Genomic DNA, 21,971 nt, shown 5'->3' on the forward strand with positions numbered 1-21,971 from the left:
AACCATTGTTGTGGCAAGCGGGCGGGGAAGGGAAGTGGGTCTGGGCAATGGGGCTGTAGTTGGGAGGAACACGCTCTGCTCCCAGGGTGAGCAGACCAGCCAGACCAGAAGGGACCCCTGGAGGAAGGCGAGAAAAAAAAAAAAAAAAAACAAGCAAGCAAACAAAATATTACCTCCTCGTATTTGTACAGAACTCTAGAGTGTGAAACAAACACACAAAAATCCCAAACCAAACCAAAGCAGAACACATGTACTCCTCTTGCCACATTTGGTCACGAGACACAAACCCCAGACACCTCAGTGAGGTGAGTGGTGTGGCCGTTTCCCTGGAGAGGACATGAGCTTGCCCAAGGTCACACCGCTGGAGGCTGGTGGGGCTGGCGGGCCCTGGGCCTTGTGACCACTCTCCCAGGGCACTTTCCTCCAGGTGGAGCTTCAAAGGTAAGGCTTTTGGTCTCTGTTCTGTGAGGAAAAGTGGACAGGAACCTGGCTTAGCAAAAGGGGAAGAAAACAGAGTCTACCTCAAACTGCTGACCGATCATCTTGACGCTGACCTTGAACGAGGCTCTGAGAGCTTTTTAAAGGATGGTTTTTGAGTACTGGGAAGAGCCCTTGCCAGTGCGTCTTCACCAAAAAGCCGACTGGGGCCAGAAAAACGCATTCCTTTCTCGGGCAGGGGCACCTATTTGTAGTTTGTACTTTTGTAAGACGTTTGCTTCAGACACCTCTGCGGAGAAAATGGACCGTTATGGGATGTGTGGTGGATTCGTTTGCCTTTAATTCGAAAGTTGAAGGGGATGTTGGAACTCATCTGGCCCTGTTCCATCATTTTACAAATGATGTAAAAAGAAACAAGGGGTAAAGGGATCTGCTTAACTTGCAGGCACACGAGCGGATACATGAGCGTTAATTGTGTGCCCGGCATATTGGCATATTCTAAGTGATTAACACGTGTGGAGTCAGCAACCCTCATAACAAACCTAGGTGGTCACCGAGGTGCAGGGAGGGCCAGTAACTTGCCAATATTGTGAGGCTGGGAACGACAGAACTGAGATTTGTACCCAGCAAGGCTGGCTTCTGACTTGCTGTTTTCTCTGCAGACAGAGCCTCTTCAGGCCACACAACGAGTGTCGTATGAGCAAAGTGTTGTGGTACTAACAGACGGACTTTCCGGTGATATGCTGTAAGGCGCCCTTGCTATATCCTTTTCATTTCTTGTCCATGAGTTAGACGAAATACGGAAACAGTTCATCAGATCTTCAGAAGTCATGAAACGGGGCGGGGGTGGGGAGGAATGACAAATACACAGGACGAAAGAAGCAGGACGCCGGAAGATCTGGGGTGATGAATGAACCCGAATGTTTTCGTTTCAGGGGAATATGGGGGATGATATTACAGGGGGGTCCCCAAACCAATCGCCCAAGAATAGGATGGGGAATGTGTACGAGAGAGAATACAACTGGGTGGATGGGTAACTTGTGAAGTTAGTTCTACGTCGATTAACATGTAGGGTGGCCCAGAAGCTCATACGGGTATAGGCAGAGTCCTCCTGTATTCTGCACTGCCCGTGTCTATGCTGGTTCTCAACCCATGCTCTGAGTCCTGCACCCAGCCGAGGGAGCCCCAGGCGTACCAGCCTTCGGTGACGGCCTTCACCTCTCTTCTTCCTTCCCCACCAACTTTTGCTCTGATCCCCATCTTGGCCCTTCTCCTCCCTCGTCATCTGGATGCTCTTCTCATGTCTGGGCCTTTACTCTTAAGTTTTTGTTCTGGGTTCTCTTAGCACTTGAATCTTGATTTTTTCCTGTGGGGGCTTGAGTTGGCTCGCATCTCTATGTGCCACGTGGTGCCAGGGGCAAACCTCTCATCGTGTCTTAGCCCCTCAGAGCCCAGCCCATGCCCCTGGCGGTGTGCCGATAGCCCCTCCGCTATCTTGCCGACAGACCCCCGAGAGGAGAAGATCTGCATCCTATCTGAGGTATTGTATTCAAGTCTGGCCAACCCCTTCCCCTCCATGAGGGCCTCCATAAATTGAAGTATGTTCCTAGAAAAAGAATAGGTTGTGAGTAGGCTGGAATGCTTGGTGATACACGGAGGGGTTGAAAGAGGCAAGAGTGTCTAGAGAAGTCGATTATGGGCACGGGAGATTTAGCTGTGAATTTGCAGAAGATGCCGCTGCGAAAGACCCCGTGGGCTCCTCTGCTGTGGCTCAGGGATCACCCCTGAGCCTGTTGGCAGAAACTGCAGAGAAAAGGCAGATTTCAGCTCAATAAAAAACTTTCTTACGGTAAGAGCTGTCCAGGAATGGAATGGGATGGTAGTGAGCTCCCCGTTACCAGAGGTGTTCAAGCAGTGGCTTGTCAGGAAAGCCGCCTAACAGATCCATACAGCAAAGGGATACTTAGGCTCTTTGATTTGTGGCTGCGTCCCTCCCAAGAGAGTCTCTGGTTCGGTGAGGACTCCGTGGTGCTTTTTGAACAGGTGGCTCAATGACAGTGGTATATAAGGTGATTGCGTCGCTTCAGCGAATGACCGCCACGACCAGCCAAGGCGCCCTCCCCACTTGCACATTTTCCGTGGGAAACAACTCAGGCTCCCAACTGCACCTGTCACGCTGCCCCCGCTGCAGCCCAGACAAATGTTTCTGGCCACCCCGAAGGGATGCTTTAGCTGACTTTTCCACAGCTGGGGATGCAGTCTCGCCCTTTTCCGATCTCGTGCTTTTGGAAGGGGCTCCGTTCTCTCTTGGCCCCCACCCCTCCCCCCCTCCCCGGATCAAATACCAAGTGCGCCAGACGGACGGGACAGAAGCCGGAGTGAGAAAAGACATTTGAATAAAACCCCATTGATTTTTTTTTTCTTGTGGGTGCGAGTGAAGGAGGAGGCCCCTGAAGAGATCCCCCCGCCCCGGCCCCTGCCGCCTCCCTCCCCTGACCCCCTGGGGGCGGTCGCACATCGATCTGCTTCCCGGGGATAATAGGAGGCTCCGCGGCCCAGCCCCGTGTGAATCCAAGCAGCAACAGGAGCCCGTGCGCGGCGGGGCGCGGCGGCGCGTTGTGCGTGGTTACTGACAGGCACCAGCTGCCGCGCTATGTGGCCGCTCGGAGCGACAGGCGGATTCCAGACTAATCCCGGAGGGCTGGCCCAGCCCGAGCTGCCCGGGCTGCGAGGAAGCGATGACCACTCCTGTTAGCCCAAGTTGAAGGCGGCCCGGCTGCGCTCGCTCGGGAGCCCCGGAGGCCGTGCTCTCCAGAAGAGGCGGGAGAGAGAGCGAGCGAGCGAGAGAGTGAGCGAGTGAGCGAGCGAGAGAGCGAGCGAGGAACATGAACTGAAGAGTAACCATGTATGGGAATTATTCTCACTTCATGAAGTTTCCCGCAGGCTTTGGCGGTGAGTACTGCGCTTGGGCTGCCCCCCGGGGGGAGGGGGGGGACCTGGCCGGACAGACCCCAGGGGATCGGGCCCTGCGGACGAGCGCAGGGTCGCGCATCAGGAGGAGGGCACGTATGTTGATGTGCATTCGTGGTGTGTTTCCCCTGCGAGTGTGTCTGGGCGTGCAGGAGGGAGGGAGGGAGAGGGGATGGTCGGAGGTGAGGATCTGGGCAGAGCAGTATGAGTGAGCCGAAGGGAGGGTGTGCGGATATTCTAAGCCACCTGCTTGAGAATCTGTCTGAGACCCAGACGGCATAAGAGCATTGTTCGAAGCCGGTGTGTTTGTGTCAGTGTGAAAAGTGCAAGAGTCAAAGGGAATTCCTATGATGGACCTATTATCCAACTTGTGAGAAAAGCGTGAGCCGAAAGCTTCACCCATCTATTAAGGGTCCCTGGGATACTTCGTAACAAGGGCGTGATTGAACAGCAGATCTCCCTGTAATTGGATTTTTGCAAAGAAAACGTAGCACTTTAATTTGCCGCTGTGTTTTCCTTCCTCTGTGGTCTTCCCTTTTGATTTGCTACTAGCCTCGCGCCCCCTCCATGCTGCTGCCCCCAATGCCATTTCCAGGGTCTCCGCTGTGACTTGTACTCTGAGGGTGGGATCTGGGGGTGTGTGTGGGGTGGGGGGAGCTGAAGATCCGAGTTGCCAGCCAGGCAGGGCAGCTCGGTCACACTTCACAGGGGCTGCCTTCACGGGAGTCCCGAGGCTCCCTTGATTCAGTGGCAGAAACTGCCCAGCCGCCCCAGCTTTGAATAAATGGAATCACCAGCTGACCAGCTGGCCTGTCACTTGTCAGCTGGTGGCATGTAGCTTGTGTTCTCGGGAGCCGAAGAGAAGCGTTTGCCCTGCGGATGCTGGCAGACAGGACAAAGCAGAAATTCTTGTTAGGTCTTGAGAACTGAAGAGTCCCTGCTCTCCCGACCCCCTGTGTGGACAGACGGGCAAGTCATCTGAGGGCTAGGGAGTAAAGCTTGCCTACATTGCTGGGCAGAACCCTCTGTGAGGCGTGGAGGGGCATCGCAAGGTGGAGGGGTCCCTGCCTGGGCCAGGGGGCTTGCTCCTTCATTCAGGATGTCTGGGGGTAGTTTCTGTGATCCAAGCATGGTATTAGGCTCTAGGAAGACACATGCGAAGGAGACACGGTAGGCTTATCACACAGGCACATTATAATATTTCGTGCTGTGTGCTCTTTTGGAGGCAGGAGGAAGCTGTTGCTGGGACGCACAGGGTGGGGGGCCACAGAGATGTTCCTGGAAGAGGTGATGTTTAACTTATTGGGGCCAATCTTGTGATATGACCCAGTCAGAGTGGTGGCCAAGGCTGCGGCCGGGACATCTGATCTCTGGTTTATAGTTGGGTCCTGGGTGTGAAGAGCCTTCTCAGCTCCCATCTTGGTCCCATTCACGGCCGAGAAACACTTTTTTCTTTTCCCTCTGAATTCGGTGCTTGTCTGTGAGATTCTCGGGCGCCCCAAGGTCTGTGAGGTCATGGCTTCACGACAGCCACTGAGACGGTGGGAGCGAATGACAAGGTGGAAGGTGGAAAGGTCTAGGGAGTGAGCTAAGAGAAAGGCTGGAGAAAGAGGGTCTATCCCCAACTTCAACAGGGGCTGCCCACTGGAATCTTGGAATGGTAGCCTTCCTAAGGAACCTGGAGAAATTCTCTGAGACCTCTCATTTTACAAGGTGGAAACTGAGGTCTCCCAAAGGCAGGGAACAGTCTAAGGTTATGTGGGATTGAATGGGAGACAAAAGCCCTGACTCAGACTTACACTAATACTCCTTCAATCTGAAATAGTAAAAAAAAAAAAAAAAAAGGCGAGAGAGAGAGAGAGAGAGAGAGAGAGAGAGAGAGAGCTGAACTTGGTTCACTTACTCGCTGTGTGATGTTACACAAGATATTGAACCTCTCTGAGCCTCAGTGCCTTCATCACTAAAATGGAGTTGATCAGCCCAGCCTCCGAGTGTTGTCTGGAGAATTAAATGTGCTCACGCTTGACAAAGCAGTCATAAAGTGTTGTCTATGTATTTGGTACTTAATAAAAATTATTATTTTCGTCCCCTGCATTTTGCTCAAGGTAGTCACATACAAGCTCACTTAAAGATCAAACATTCCTGTCGAATAATGAATTAGGAATCTGGGCAAATAAAATTAAAACCGCAAGGACCCACACACTTTGCGGGTTCAGATTCTCACCGTGGTGGGAGCTCATTGAGCGTAAGTAGGTTTCAGATAAAAGGAAACACAAGAGTGCAGCCGTGGAGGTTGATAGGATGTGGTAATGGGGGGCGTGGGAGGGAAGAGGGCAATCGGGTTGCGGAACTGTCTCCCTCTGATGCGACTTTTCCTCGTTCCTGAGGGAGGAGAAGAGTTATTTTGTTTAGTTCTGTTGATGTTTTCCGTTTTGTTTGCACACGCCCGTGGAGAGGCTGCTGAAACGCTGAGCGGAAGCTCAGCACCCCCTCCGGGGAGGTCTGTCTGAGAACTTGCCCGTGGTGAGGGAGACCCCCCCCACCCCCCAGGAACGGGGGAAACTGAGGACTGCGGTGGCTGTCACCTGCACCCTCAACACGGAGAGCCACCCTGTACACATGCAGTGATTTGGCACACCCCCTGCCTTTTCATGTATGAGCAAATGGGACCACAGGCGGCTGCTGCGATTTGCGTGAGGCTCTCTGGGGACCCAAAGTCACCCTTGGGAAACAGCACGAGGGTTGACATCTGGGGCCATGCTCACCAGATGTGAGATCATCAGCCCCTCAGCGAACAAGGGACTGGTCAAGCCGGCCGAAGGGTGGCGACTACCTGGGCTGCTGTGACCTCACAGAGGTACCAGCGTCCCTGCTCCCCGCCCTGCCCCGTGATGAGGGCCAGCTGTTCAGTAAGAGATCCGTTTGCCTGGATGGGACGGTCGCTGTCTCTAAGAAGATGGCAAAACAAAGCCTGTAATTCCCCCATCCAATTGTGCAGTAATCCTCGGGTGACAAGGAGATGGGGGGCGGGGGGGAGGCTCGCATTTCAGTTATCAAGCACGCTGGCTGTGGCTCTTACTGAGGGCCAGCTACCCTTGTAAGCTTTTGCACTCTCTGCTTGTTCAGTCCTCACGACAACCTTCTGAGCAGCCACCATGATTATCATACTCCCATTACAGACGAGGAAACTGAGGCATTGCACGGCGCAGTAAGATTGCTGAAGGTCTTGTAGCTAGAAAATAGCCCTGCCAGGGATTTAATGTTTATTTATTTTTGAGAGCTAGAGACAGCGAGTGGGGGAGGGGAGGAGGGGCTGCCGGGGAGGGAGACACAGAATCCGAAGCAGGCTCCAGGCTCCGAGCTGTCAGCACAGAGTCCGACGCAGGGCTCGAACTCGGGAACGGCGAGATCATGACCTGAGCCGGAGTCGGACGCTTCACCGACTGAGCCACGCAGGCGCCCCCCCCCCCCCCCCCCCCCCCCCCCGCCAAGGGATTTGAACCCAGGTGGTCTGGCTCCAGAATCCTTGCTCTGCTGAGCTGCCCCTCACAGGCCACGGACTCGCTCCGGGAAGTTATGGGGCACAGCACCCCCTTGCTGGGGTGAGGAGCCCAGTCCAGCCTCGGCACTGCCCAGTGGTTGCAGACACAGGCCCTGGCCGTTGAGGAATAAGAACCCGGGATAGCTCAGCAGTCACTCAGGAGCAGGGGAACCTCTGGAGTATTAACTGGTGCTTCTCCTGGAGGCCGGCTGATTTGCAAGAGTCCCGCCCCGCTGGCCCTGACCCTTTGTGTAGAACACTGGCTTCTTACCCAAGAGTAGCCATAGAGGAGGGGGTGAGTTGGGCGGACGGGTGTGCACACGCCTATGTGTATGTTTGGGGGGGCAATAAGAGGATGTGTGTGTGTGTGTGTGTGTGTGTGTGTGTGTGTGTGTATGTGAGCGTGTGTGCACGGATGCATGCGCCAGAACATATTTTTCCCTTCCACAAATGCGTGGGTGGTTAATTGGGACCTTACCGTGGACGTAAGTGGTTAGGGTTTATGTAGGAAGGAGTAACTGTTTATGAGATTTAGGAAGGAACATATTTAGTGTAAACTATTTTCTGAAACATTTACAGTCTTACCAGGAGATAGAGAGCTGAATAGCAACCGGGGAAAGAAATTGTGCAAAGAGTTATCTAAATCCTCCACCTCTTCCTTCCCCTCATTATGTAGCTTCTGTATCTGCGGAGAACTTTGCCACCACGACTGGGTGGCTGGGTTGCCAGAGGCTCCCAGAGGAAGCTGCTCTTTTCCCTTCTTGTCTGAGAGGAGAAGACCCACAGACCCAGGGAGGGCAGTCGCTTATTTTCTAGGGCGCCTGGCTTTGGGTGGCTCTCAGGAGACTGATCCGGGTCCTGGCTCGGTGAGCTTCAGAAACGAGTGAGAGTGATAGCTCATGTTTGTTAGGCACCTACTCTGTGCCGGACCCTCCTACCCCGGGCATTACAAGCACCATCTCATTTAATATTGTCAAGCATCCCTGGAGGTAGGGCACTATTATCGCCATCCCCATTTCACGGATGGGAATGTAGAGCCTCGGGGAGGTTTAGTAAACTGCTCAAGATCAGCCGGCTGACACGGGGCGGACCCAGGATCCAAATCCAGGCAGGTGCCAGGGCTGCTGGGGTCAAGCCCCGTGTTGCGCTTGCTGGGGTGGGGGAGGGGTAGAGTGGAGGGAGGGTGGGGTGGGGAGATGGGAGTCCCGGATCTGCCACCAATGGGCGAATTCTATATGAGAACAACAACTACCATATTCAGATCTTGCTCTTTGCCCTTGACAACCTTCTTAGGGATCACAATGTATCTCTTGGACCTGCATAATTGCAGCAATGAATAAATGATGGGGTGGGGGCAGGGGGACCGGGCACGTGAAGAGACGAAGAAAACAAAAATCCAAAAAATGTTCCAGGTGAGGGGCGCCTGGGTGGCTCAGTCGGTGAAGCGTCCGACTTCGGCTCAGGTCATGATCTCGCGGCTCATGGGTTCAAGCCCCGCGTCGGGCTCTGTGCTGACAGCTCGGAGCCTGGAGACTGCTTCAGATTCTGTGTCTCCCTCTCTCTCTCTCTCCTCCTCCCCTGCTTGCGCTCGTGCGCACTCTCTCTCAGTCTTTCAAAAATAAATAAACCTTGAAAGAAAAAAAAGAAAAAAGAAAGTTCCAGGTGGACCCCACTTTATTCTAACATGTGGAACCCAGTTTTACATTCTAGGGTGCGATTCAGCAAACTTGTTCTCTGAAGAGCCAGATTCTAAACCTTTGGGTCTTTGCTGCTCCTGTGGGGGGTGTGTGGGAGAGCAGCCATAATTAAAGTCGCATAAACGAAGGCACAGGGATGTGCTGTGTCTCAGGATGTTTGCTGACCCCTAGGGGATCCTTCTGGAGAAGTATCATTACCATTTCTGAATGTTCTCTGGTTTGCAGTGGTTGCGATCGTCAGCTCTGAACAGCCCTTCCCCCAGCCTCCCTGCCACAGAGTGCCATCCTCAGAGCTAGACAGAGAGGCCTGTGGGTCATGAGGGCGGCCCCTTAGTCACAGGTAAGGACGCTTGGGGAAGCAGGTGTGGCTTCCCCAGGAAGCTTCTTGTGGTCTGCAGACTGGGTTCCGCTGAGCCCCCTGGGGGCCACCTGGGGTGGCAGGAAAGTGGGGGGATGGGGAAGCCACAGAGAGCCCTCCCGTCCCTTGGTAAAATAACTCAGTACTACTCACCACGTAGGGTCAGTGTTAACTGTCTGCAGTGCAAGGGGTTAATAAAATAAAGCCTGGACAAGTCATGGACACCTGGTGAAAGGTCCCCTTTTCCATTTCAGAAAATTTGGACACTGTAGTTCTAAAGTACGTTGCTTTTTCTTCGGGGAGGTGTACCTGTTCTGAAAGCATCAGACGGCACAACCACGAGGTGCTGACAAAGCAAAGTACGTGGATTCTGTGCCTGTTACCGAAAGTTCTGTTTTAGCAAATCGTTCTAGGGCAAGCGCTCTGAGATCTGGCAGGAAGAGAGCCCTGACGGGGGACCTCCAGCCCCTCCAGTCTTCAGGAGACCCTGGCCCCAGGCCAGTGACTCTGATGAGTCATCAGACAACCTGGCCTGCCCTGCTGCCTTTATCAGACGCTGTGACTGAGAGAGGGGAAGGGAGACAGGAAGTTTCTAGGTTCGAAATCAAGCTCAAATTCTTGATGGCGTTTCAGAATTCAGCATCTGAACTTAAAAAAAATGGAAAAGCTTGTGATCTTTAATTCAGAAAGCGTTTAGAAGAAGTCAGAGGAGTGGCCAGGAAAGTGCTTAACACGTATGTTGGGATGTTTCTTCCGGGCTGGTTTGCCCGAGTTTCATTTCTGTGACTCAGCATCTGCTTTGTCCCTCCTTTGCTGGTCATTAGTGTCATGGAGAAGCAGTCTCTTGGAGAGTTTGGGGCTCAAGGTACCTGTGTTTGCTCAGTCCCAGCGATGAGGGGAGCAGAGCAAAGGTTAGAGATCATCATCAGGGAGAGAATATTCTAGACTGTTCTGGGAATGCCAGTCCCTTGTTCAGTGCACACTGGCTGAGTATCTGGCTTGTGCAAGGGTTTGCCGGATGAGGAGAGCTAGAATTCATCTCCTGTCCTGAAGGAACGATAAAGTAGTTACAAGCTCTGAAGTCTGCATACGTTTGGAGATGAATTATTTCTCGACATGTTTCTTGGGACTGGGGTTCAGTGGATGGGTCCAAGGAATCTAGGTATTTAGAACCTGAGAACAAATGATGCTATGATAACATTGATATGAATGACCACATTGCACCAGGGATGTTATTCACTATATTTTAAGATGACTGCAGTCTTTTAAAAGAATTTTTTTAATGTTTATTTATTTTTGAGCAAGAGAGAGAGGGAGAGAGCATGAGTGGGGGAGAGGCAGAGAGAGAGGGAGACACAGAATCCGAAGGAGGCTCCAGGCTCTGAGCTGTCCGCACAGAGCCTGACGCGGGGCTTAAACCCACAAACCGTGAGATCATGACCTGAGCTGAAGTCGGATCTTAACCGACTGAGCCACCCAGGTGCCCCAAGAAGACTGCAGTCTTTAGAAGTCCATCCATATTTAGAGATCCGGGAGAGCATATCTGAAAAAGAAGTCCAGAGAGACAGAAACAGGGAGTGGGTTCGAGAGCTGGAGGTGGAGTAAATTGATGTTCAAGGATTCTAGGAACAAGGGGTGAGGAGGGAGCGCCCTCAGCAAATGCCTGAACCACTCATGGCAGTGTCCTGGTGGACCAAAGTGGTGTGCTGTGAACCAGTATGTGGGACTGGTTTAAAGGGACAGGCCGTGTTCCTTGTTAGCGGAGCCCCTGCTCCAGGATCCCCAGGTCCCTCTTAGGAGTTAGAGACAGCATGATCTCCACCTGCACCATCAAGGTTCATAACTTGGTCCTGAGTGGGAAAGGTGGGATGCAAGCAAAATGCCATTAATTACATGCAGAAAAGTTGGCAGAAATTGTGCTAGACCAAACTCACATTCTAGGTCTTTAATGATTCACAACACGCGCTTGAAAAGGTCACTTTATCATTCTGAACGCGTTTTTCTAAATCTGTAGAATGGGGATGATTTCTGCCTTAGCGACTACTCTGAGTCCATTTGAAGCTTACACGAAATAAGCAGTGGGCCCCAGGAGGGACCACTCTGTCCGTAGCGCCTCGCCTGGGGTCTGGCACATAGTAGGCACTCAACGAATATATTTTTGACTGCCCGAGCCAATAACTGACGTGGAAATAAGTAGCGCACAGTTAATGAGTGCAAGATGCTACCTGGTACAGGGAATGACCTTGAACCTGGCAGTCAGAAGACCCAGTGTTTCGGCCTTGAGAGAGTTGGGCAACCTCTCAGCGATCATTGTCTCTTCTCTCTAAAATTCGGTGGTTCTTTGAGTCCTGAAAGTCTGGTTTCTGAGCCCAAACAATATTGCCTTATTAATTTATGACCCAATTAATTTGGAAAGGTGATTAAATTGGTCCTGGTATGAACTAGTTTCTATTTGCTCATTCACTAAAAAAAAATAATAATAATAATAATAAGTAAATAAATAAAAAACAAAGAAGGGTTTGTGGGGCAAATAAGATGCTAGCAATGTTGCCCCATTTAAGTTACATCTGTTTTCAAGCAATTTAAAAAGCCTAAAGGAGCGTCATTAGCATATTAACGGGGTGTTAATTACAAAAGCCTTTTTAAAGCAGATTTTATAAAATCTCCACTTCATAACCATTAGCTTGTGGGACTCGAAATACAAACTCTTCCCGTGTGTTACTTGGAAGTAAGAAAATTGTAATTTAAAAGTAATCTGCCAACTTGTCACGAACTGAGACTGATTTTTTTCTCTCAATTGATCAAAATGAGTAAGGTTTTGCTATAATTATATATAATGCTGGTAATAATGAGGCTGATGATCGGTCTTTGCCTGCTTTTCACTACCTCCATCTCTGCGGATTTTAGGGGAGGTGGGGCAGAAGGTGGGGGAGGTGGGGGGGGCGCGGGAAAGGATCGGAGGGGAGGGAGAGGGAGGAAGGGATATCACAGGGCCCTCCCCCTCCCCCAAGCACCAGAGGAAGCAACCCCTTTCCCCCCCTCCCCCCCCCCCAACAGCCAGGAGCCCCCCCTTCAGGGACAGCAGGAAGCGTGAGGAGCTGTCCTGGGAGGCTCTGAAAGATGGGAGGGCGGAGGGCAGGCGAGGGATCAGCCCCTGGTCTTTGGGTCCTCACATTGCGGCCAGGGCGCTGAGCCCCTTCTCACACACACTCTCCACTTCTATCACGTTCCCTTGTTTTCCCCCCGCTGAGAAACCCAGAAAATGCTTCGGTAGCAGAGAAGGCTTCTCCTCGAAAGATGTGCCTTCTGCTTCTGCTCCTCATTCCCTAGGAGTTCAGTGTCTCCCACCTTGGGGTTGGCACCTGCTAAAATGTAGAGCTCTGTGCCTGTAAAACACCTTTCTGCCCAGTGTCAGGGTGGCTGTGAGGGGCTGAGGTTTACGTGCAGGTGCTTTTGAACACGCTGGTCATGACTCAAATGTCAGAAATGTGCACCAGCTCGGTGGCATTGAGCACCCCTTCTACCGAAGAAGGGAGGGGAAAAGGTCAGGCTGAGCTGGGACCCTGCTGAAGGGAGCCTTGGCCAGCTTGGAGCCGTGAGGGGCCAGAGTCAGGATGGTGAGTATCTTAGAATGTGCCAGTGTCAGGGGGCTCCTGGCTGGCTCGACTGGTGGAGCACGTGACTCTTGATCCCGGGGTTGTGAGTTCGAGCCTCACGTTGGATGTTGAGGTTACTTAAAAAAAATAAAATCTTTAATTAAAAAAAAAAAGTGCCAGGATCAAAGTCAAAGTCTAGAGTGAGGCCTCAAGTCGGGGTGGGGAGGGCGGGGAGAGCTGTCTGTACAGCTGGTCGGGGGACTTGCGGAGGAGGGGACACGTGGTGGGGCTGCGGATCCCCTGCTTTCCCTTCTCTGTTCATCCGTTCAGGTGCCACTTGTCTAACTTCCTAGTCCCATTCCCTCGGGCGCTGTATTTAATCTCTCTGCCTCCTAGCTTTTGCCTTTGTCCGGTAGGAAGAAGCATCCCAACCTTAACAGGGCTTGTAGGGATGCAATGCGTCCATATAGTAACGTGTTGAGAATCATGTCTGGCTTGTGGCACGTGCTCAATGAATATGATCTGTTGTTGTTGTTTGTCTGTTAGTCATCGAAGGAGGTGGTGATTAAAGTGTCAGTTAAAGTGGCCTCGGTAGCAGGCCTTTGCCCACCTCGTTCAGCAGCCTGCCTGTGTGTTAGGAGCCAAGAGGGGAAAGGATGTGTGAGTAAGTTTCCCTTAGGCTGGGAAGAATGAGCCGGCTGTCTGACCGGTCTGCGATCCTGGGGCTCATGCACTGTGTCCCTCCGCTAGAGACAAGGCGCTGGGCTTGGGTGTGCGTGGTCGCTTGCAACCCAGTGGGAGGGAGTTACACGGGCCTGGGCCCTGCCTTGCTCCTTTGATTTCAAATGGAGAGTCCTGACTCTCAGAAATAGCACATCTTCACCTCCGTCCCCTTCCCTGTGGGTGTGTATTAACCAGTGCCAGTGATTCATTACAACTTTTCATTCCATCCGGCAGAGGCTTGTTAGTGGGCCGGCAGCAAAGGGGTGGAAACACCAAGCCATTCGCTCCCTTGTCTGGCCAATCAGAAAGACGCATGCTTGACATTTTCCTTCCATTGGCTGAGGATGAGTTGCTAAGCAACTTCCTCACCTTGCTAAGAATTCCGTCCTTCTGGGTCCCCGGGACTTCTCTTTCTCAAAGGCCCCCCTGTTCCCCCCAACACACACGTGCAATTCCTTACTCAGAGATTTTACGTTTGGTAAACACCAGGACGTAGATTTCTTATGCAAGTAATTTCTTTTTTTAATTTTATGTATTTATTTTGAGGGGGGGGGGGAGAGTTAGAGAAGGAGGAGAGAGAGAGAGAGAGTGGGAGGTGGGGAGGGTTGGAGAAGGAGGAGAGAGAGAATCCCAAGCGGGCTCTGTGCTGTCAGCGCAGAACCCTACACGGGGCTCGATCTCAGGAATCGTGAGAGCATAACCTGAACCAAAGTCAAGAGTCAGTCGCTTAGCCAACTGAGCCATCCAGGCGCCCCTATGCAAGGAATTTCTATTGATGGACTCTATATAGTTCTACTCACTAACAAAAAATTATCCCAACGCCAATCCCATCCCGTTGTCTAGTATGTTTTGAGAGTCTGCTGTGTTCCAGGCACAGTGCTGGGCACCACAATGGCAGTCGTTAGCAGCAAGGGATAGAAATGAAAAGTGTGTAACATCCAGTAGGGCAGCAGACAGTCAGATTGGAGGTCGTGTGGAGGACCTGTTTGTGCCAGGCTCGATTACGGGGTGATCTGGGGGATGCTGGGGGAAGGTTGGAGTGGCCGGGGGGACAGGGGTGCTCCGGGCTCAGAGCAGTGGCTATTTACTAGCCAATTCAGAAAATTCGATATTGTAAACAACTGGTATGTCCTTACCAGCGTATGGCAAGGAGCATCCTTAATAGAGCATTAACTGTTGGCCTGGCTTGGGCTAAGCCCTCCACGTACATAATCTTCTATAATGGCCCTCGAGCCAGACACAGCTCCTCCCTCACAGCGTCTACTGGATGGTGAATTATTGCACCTGCTACCCCAGGGCCCGTACTCCCAGGTGCTGTCCGCAGTCCGATGAGGTAGGCATGCGTGCCTCCGTTTCGGGTGAGAAAACTGCGGTTCAGAGAGGTCAGCTTCCTTGCTCAAGTTTATGGGACCGGACAGAGGTGCAGCCTTGAATCCGGCCTGGGACTTTTTGGCTTCGGAGTCTTGTATCGTGCACGGGCTGCATTCCGGACGCCGTCGTGCCGCGAGGCACACACCGACTTCAGCAATCATCGCAATCATCACAGCGTATGTGCCCCGAACAGCTTTGATTGCTGGTGACACTCAGCATCTCAGACTGAAGGTCTAATGCTGTCCAGTTGCCGAAAGCAGGGGCCCCTCAGAAAGTGGTCCAGACCCAGACCATGTCAGATCACTGGGACCCACGCTTCGTCTTTGAGATGCCCGTGGGCCGTCTCCTACCGCCCATGTGCGTGGAGCAGGGCTGGGAGGGGTCTTGGAGACCCCTGGGCAGAATGAGGCCCAGAAATAGGAAAGATTTTTCTTAAGTGTCTGGCCAACAGAGAACAGAAATTCCTGGGAAAACACACTAGCCCTTTCCCGTCAGATGAGTGAGATTTTATTTTAAAAAGTCATTGCCGGAGCAAAGAGAATCAACTCTGCGGAGTAGAGGGTTTGTGCATTTCCCCGGCATCGGGCATCGGGCACAATCTGGCTGTGGCTAAAGAAGATTAGGAGGGTGTAGGGTCAGGGAGCAAGCAGGGCTGGGGGGGGGCCGGGGGGGCCAGGGCGGACGGGGCTGAAGGGGCAAGAGGGAGACACTAGAGGAAACCGTGACTTTGGATCTGGACGAGAAACCAGGTTTCTGGAAGCCGTCTAGTACCTTTTGGCTGTGGCTCCCCTGTGGCTATGAGAAAATGGGAAGAGAGGGAGGGAAGCCGGTGAAAGTGCCATCAACAGCTATGCTCTGCTGTCTGTCTGTGAGAACGGGTTAATTTTCCATCGGGAAACACTTCGTCTTTAGAGGCTTTCTCTCTACTTCTTTTTCTTTTTCAAAAAAAAAAACTGTAATGTTCATTTTTGAGAGGGAGAGACAGAGCATCAACAGGCGAGGGGCAGAGAGAGAGGGAGACACAGAATCCCAAGCAGGCTCCAGGCTCGGAGCTGTCACCGCAGAACCCAACACGGGGCTCAAACCCGTGAACCGCGAGATCATGACCTGAGCTGAAGTCAGATGCTTAACTGACTGAGCCACCCAGGCGCCCCTCTTTCCACCTCTTCTAAAAACAAAGCTATTCATGTCTAAGAGCCACTGGGTCATGGGAGAGGCAAAGAGCCAAAATGGGATCGCGTAAGATGTATCTGTCCTTGTGAATTTTATTGAAAAAAAATTTTTTTAAGTTTATTTGTTTTATTTTGAGAGAGAGAGAGAGAGAGAGAGGGAGAGAGAGTGAATACCAAACAGGCTCTGTGCTGTCAGGCTGGCAGCCTGGGGCCCGATGCTGGGCGAATTTCTTTTTTGTTAAATGTAGCTTTAAAACTTTTTTTTTTTTCAACGTTTATTTATTTTTCAGACAGAGAGAGACAGAGCATGAACGGGGGAGGGGCAGAGAGAGAGGGAGACACAGAATCGGAAACAGGCTCCAGGCTCTGAGCCGTCAGCCCAGAGCCCGACGTGGGGCTCGAACTCACAGACCGCGAGATCGTGACCTGGCTGAAGTCGGACGCTTAACCGACTGCGCCACCCAGGCGCCCCAAAAGTGCCCTTTTTTTTTTAAATATATTTTTTTTAACGTTTATTTTTGAGACAGAGAGAGACAGAGAGAGACAGAGCATGAACGGGGAGGGGCAGAGAGAGAGGGAGACACAGAACCGGAAGCAGGCTCCAGGCTCTGAGCCATCAGCCCAGAGCCCGATGCGAGGCTCGAACTCACAGACCTCGAGATCGTGACCTGAGCTGAAGTCGGGGCTTAACCGACTGAGCCACCCAGGCGCCCCTGTTAAATGTAGCTTTAAAATAGCCCACCTCTTCTGGGTCACTGACTCAGCAGAAACACGCCATATTTAAGGCCGTTGCAAACCAAGCTTTAACTCTATTTCATTCTGTCTCAGCCATGCACCATTCTTTTTTTTTTTTTTTAATTTTTTTCAATGATTATTTATTTTTGAGAGACAGAGACAGAGCATGAGTGGGGGAGGGGCAGAGAGAGAGGGAGACACAGAATCCGAAACAGGCTCCGGGCTCCGAGCTGTCGGCACAGAGCCCGACGCGGGGCTTGAACCCACAAACCATGAGATTGTGACCTGAGCCGAAGCTGGACGCTTACCCGACTGAGCCCCCCAGGCGTCCCAGCCACACACCATTCAGAGCATCATGGTATATTCCGATTGTCCTAATATTATTATTATTAACAATAAAAGCAATATACTTTTTAAAAAATTTTTTTTAACTTTTTATTTTATTTATTTTTGAGACAGGGAGAGACAGAGCATGAACAGGGGAGGGTCAGAGAGAGGGAGACACAGAATCTGAAACAGGCTCCAGGCTCTGAGCTGTCTGCATAGAGCCCGACGCGGGGCTCAAACTCACAGACCGCGAGATCATGACCTGAGCCGAAGTTGGCCGCTTAACCGACTGAGCCACCCAGGCGCCCCAAAAGCAATATACTTTTAATTTCAATCGCTCTCAGCTCATCTCCTTTTATTCCTGGAACAACTTGTGAGTTCCCCAAAGTCCACGTTTTCTGTATTTTTTGTGCAGGTCAGTGTTTCCCTTACCCGTCATTCCCTCTGCACACTCTTCCCGTGATCTTCTCCGGACCGAGTATCCTTTGTCCTAGGTCAGTTCACTCTCTTTTTGAAAACTTAAATAGCTATTTTTAGAAAGGCAATCTTGTACAAAAATAGAAGCCCAGTCACCTGCTATAAATAGAAGGAAACAGTAAAAGTAATTCTTAAACTCTTAATATTTTGTGACACCCACACCCACTTAAAATACCCCCGAAGGTGTCCCTCACCACCGCGTTACAGGCGGCACACCTCGGGAGCTCTTGGATTGATGCGGGTGTGAAGCTAAGTGGTGTTCCTGTCTGTCCCACGGCTCTGGGCCTGCTGTTGGGGTGCAGAAGTGACAAGGCACAGACTCTCTGGGACCCACGCAAGCAGAGTAAAAAGGAGAGTTGCGGGGTCCTTTGGTCTAAAGCCGAAGCCGGAAGGGAACAGCCAGGGGGTTGGAAGGCCGCTGTCCCAGCAGAGAGCAGGGCTCCTGGCCCGTCAAGACAGGCTGGCTTCCAACTCACCTGTCACATGTTATCTTAGTAACAGGCTCAAGATATACGTTGGCCTCTGTGAATGTCACAGCCTTCCTGGGCCTCAGAAGAGTCTAAAATTGTTCTTTCCAATCAGTGGCCATCTGGGAAGATTTTTGGTTTTTCCGGCTTGAGTTCTTGGAAGCTGCCCTTTTCTCCCTCTCCTTCAGATAAACTTGCAGCTTGAGATCACTTCGTAATTGAGTCATCTTGCACTTTGCGATATGGTGGCTCTCCCAGTCATCCTTGCTGTCCTTGCCAACACAGACCGGAGGCAGCGTGGGTTTCAGACTGACAGTTCGAATCTAGGCTCTATCACTTATCCCCCGGGCAGCGCCGGGTACCACGCTAGGGGTGGGGACGCGAAAATGGACACTTCTCCCCTTCTCTCGGTTGAGTGGAAAAGCCAGGGCAATAAACAAATATGGCGACACAGTGGAATCAGTGCTAGGATAGGAGTAAACACAGGCTATTATTAGAAAACAGAAAAGGGCATCAGACGAGTCCGGGAACACCAGGGAAGTCTTCCTGGAGGAGGAGACACTTGACTTAGACCTTGAAGGAGGAATAAGAACGTCATGGAAATGGAGAGGAGAGCACATCATTCTGGAACAGAGAGCAGCTTGGGGGCAGGGGGAGGCTGAGCCCCTGAAATGGTCTCCACAGGCTTATCGTCAGGAGGAAGTGAGTTAATGCATGGAATTTGCCTAATGCTATTCAGGATACGTGGTAAGTGTCTGACCTGTTCATTTGAACCCCTTTGCCACTCCTCCGTGGACCCCTGGAATGTGATTCATCCTTAGCCGTGCTACTTAATTTTTTTAATGTTTATTTATTTTTGAGAGAGAGGGAGAGACAGAGTGGGAGCAGGAGAGGGGCAGAGAGAGAGGGAGACCCAGAATCCGAAACGGGCTCCAGGCTCCGAGCTGTCAGCACAGAGCCCGATGTGGGGCTCGAACTCACGAAAGGTGAGATCATGACTTGAGTGGAAGCTGGATGCTTAACCGACTGGGCTGCCCAGGTGCCCCCCCATCAGCTGTGCTACTTAGAACAGGGTGATTGGGATTTGTCTGTTAATGAGACATTTGTCCCTGATGGAGACTCCCCGGGTAGGATGACAGGAGGGTCAGAGCTTCCTTGGACGTGGGACTGGCTGTTCTCCCCCCAGAGAGACCTTAGGCGTGTTCGCAGAAGCTCAAGAGAAACTCTAGGCTGACATTTTTTCCAGTGGAATATTTATGTTTAAGAGTCTTTGCACAGAGAAAACATGAGCTCAAGGAAGTGTATTGACCCCCGTGTTCACTGCAGCATTATTTACAATCCCCAAGATGTAGAAGTAACCTAGGTGTCATCCAAGAGCGCATAAAAGTTGTATATGTGACGGAGTATTATTCCGCCATCAGAAAGAGTGAACTCTTGTCGTCTGTGACAACACGGACGGACCTTGGGGGACTACGCCCAAGTGAGGTAAGTCGGACAGAGGAAGCCAGATCCTGTATGATCTCACTTATGTGGAATCTAATAATAATAATGAAAACACACTGAGCTCATAGCACCAGAGATCAGATTGGTGGTTGCCAGAGGTAGGGATAGGGGCGGGAGAAATGGGTGAAGGGAGTGAAAAGGTACAAACTTCTAGTCATAAAATAAGTAAGTTCTTGGGATGTGACATCCAGCACGGTGACTATAGTTAATAGTATTGTACCGTATATTTGAAAGTTGCTGGGAGTAGATCTTAAAAGTTCTCATCACAAGAAAAAAAAAAACATTCAGGGCGGCTCAGTCTGACTTCGGCTCAGATCGTGATGTCGCGGTTCGTGGGTTCGAGCCCCGTGTCGGGGTCGGCGTGGAGCCTGGAGCCCGGAGCCTGTTTCCTCTTCTGTGTCTCCCTCTGCTCGCGCTCGTCTCTGTCTCTCAAAAACAAATAAAACATTAAAAAACAACAACAACAAGAAAAACCATTTCCAACTGTGTGTGGTGACGGATGTTAACTGGTCTTATTAAGGGTGATCATTTTGCAGTATAAACAAATACCGAATCATTCGGTTTTGCCCCTGAAACGAATACAATGTTGTGTGTCAATGATATCTCAATAATAAAAAAAGAATAGTTCTCCAGGTGCACTTCTGACATGCTTTGCTGCCCCCAGCATTCAAAGGGGGCATGCCCCCCCCCCCCGCCCCACGTATCTTGCTCCTAACACTTCCCTTAGTGGCCCCTGATATCTCCCAAGACTTAGAGCATCCTGCACGTAGTAGGTACTCAAGAGACCACACAAAGAAGTAGCTCTGTGACACGGGTGGGCTGCCCTATCATTTTTCCAGTCTCTTCTTTGCTGCTCAGATCCTGAGGTGTAGAGCTCCTCTCTTAGGGAGAGCGTGTTCCATGCTGGGCGCCTCGGATGACAGTGGGGCACCCTCCTTCTCTGTTATCTTGAGCTGGGACTGACCCTAAGGGAGCTTGGAGTCAGCTCAGCCTGGGAAAAATGGTACCAGACAACCACGTGCCCAGGGGCTGTTCCGTGGACACCTGGGACCGCAGCTCCCTAGGCCTTGAGGTAGAAAGGGTCTGGGCAGGCCTGTGCGCCCTTGCCTTCCTGGGCTCCTGTGGCCATCAAGCCACGCACGGCCATCCTGCGTCTTCTTCCCTGAGGGCTGACAAAGCCCCGTGCGGTAGAGACAGGCAGGGCAAGGACTCTGTAGGCACAAAGCTGCGAAAGATAAGGGCAGTCGAGGGCGTGACAACAGCATCTGCTGCCCCGTTGTCATGGCGGAACGTGACCCCTGATGGCAGGGACGGGGTTCTCCTGGGCTCTGAAACCCCAGCACCTGGCATAGTACCTGTACCTCAGTCAACGTTCACCGCACATGAGTGAGTGATGTTCTGTCCTAGAGAAGGCCCTCTCCCTCTCTCTTCTTCATTTGCCTTTATTCTACGCGCTTAGTGGGGGTGTGAATGCCTGGGGTTCACGGATATGCAGTGGGGCTGGAAGGCGGGGAAGGGCACGGGAAACAAGCTGGGGGTGGTCTCTGTTCTCACAGGGGCCACCTCTGTGCCCCCCAGTCTCCCATCACCTTTGCTCTTCTCTTTCCAGGCTCCCCTGGCCACTCCAGCTCCACGTCTATGAGCCCATTGACAGCCTTGTCCACAGGGAAGCCAATGGACAGCCACCCCAACTACACGGACACCCCCGTGAGTGCCCCACGGACTCTGAGCGCGGTGGGGACGCCCCTCAATGCCCTGGGCTCTCCATATAGAGTCATCGCCTCTGCCATGGGCCCACCCTCAGGAGCACTGGCTGCGCCTGCGGGAATCAATCTGGTTGCCCCGCCCAGCTCTCAGGTAGGTGCCCGTCCTCCCGTGGGTCTTTCCAGCCACCCTGTATGGTGTCACCCGTGCCGCTCCTGGAGCCGGGCCAGCACTTGGTGGGTGCCTCCTGTGTACTTTCTGGGTCATCTCTGCAGACGTGTCTCCTGCCGGACCTTCTTTAAGGGTGTCCTCAGGCGGGGGAGCCCCCGAGAACTGATGACGCCTCGTGATGGAGGAGACGGTGGCTCACAGGTCACCCCTGTGGCTTAATGGTTCAGCCCTGGCACCGATCTCACCATTTCTGAGGGCTGTTTGTCATCCTTGGGACGGACCCCATCTGTTCTTCTCAATCTAATGAGTACTTATCAAGTCACTGAAGTGCCTGGTGCTCTCTTATATGCCGTGGTGGACGTGAAATGCTCAGGACATGGTCTTTGCTCTCTAGGAGCTTATAGTTGAGAGACGAATAGGTGGGGATGGCACACGGATAAATCCAGAACATGGCAGACTGTGTTATCTACCTGTTGTCTCTGAGATAGAGGAAAAGACTGGAAACTCAGGAAGGAAGGAAGCCTCACCCAATTCCTAGTGCTTCTGCTACAACAGAGGAGAGGGGGTGTGTGCATAGTAGACGCTGCTGTAGCATGGCCAGTCGCCTCTCCTTCCTTCTAGTAGTGTCGCAGTGAGGTCGGCAACCTTCCCTTCTTGTAGTGGTCAGCTGTTGCTGCAGTGATGCTGTGTAACAAATAGTCCTCAAGTTGTCATGGTGCAC

At 52.0% G+C, this 21,971-nt stretch overlaps 1 protein-coding gene across 2 annotated transcripts in view; it reads left to right on the forward strand.

Moving 5' to 3' along the window:
- Window positions 1–2,999: 2,999 nt before the first annotated feature.
- The window catches only part of RXRG (retinoid X receptor gamma), a 44,917-nt gene continuing 25,945 nt past the window's right edge, over window positions 3,000–21,971 (forward strand). Inside the window, exons 1-2 of one of the 2 annotated variants that reach the window (XM_003999535.6) lie at window positions 3,000–3,390; window positions 20,985–21,232. In XM_003999535.6, coding sequence (XP_003999584.1) covers window positions 3,342–3,390; window positions 20,985–21,232 — 297 coding nt within the window. In that variant the 5' untranslated portion in view covers window positions 3,000–3,341. Of the gene's footprint in view, window positions 3,391–18,585; window positions 18,620–20,984; window positions 21,233–21,971 lie in introns of those variants that run through there. The other variant, XM_019822249.2, reaches the window with a different exon arrangement.

Source organism: Felis catus, chromosome F1 (genome assembly GCF_018350175.1).
Source record: "Felis catus isolate Fca126 chromosome F1, F.catus_Fca126_mat1.0, whole genome shotgun sequence".
NCBI classification, from domain to species: domain Eukaryota; kingdom Metazoa; phylum Chordata; class Mammalia; order Carnivora; family Felidae; genus Felis; species Felis catus.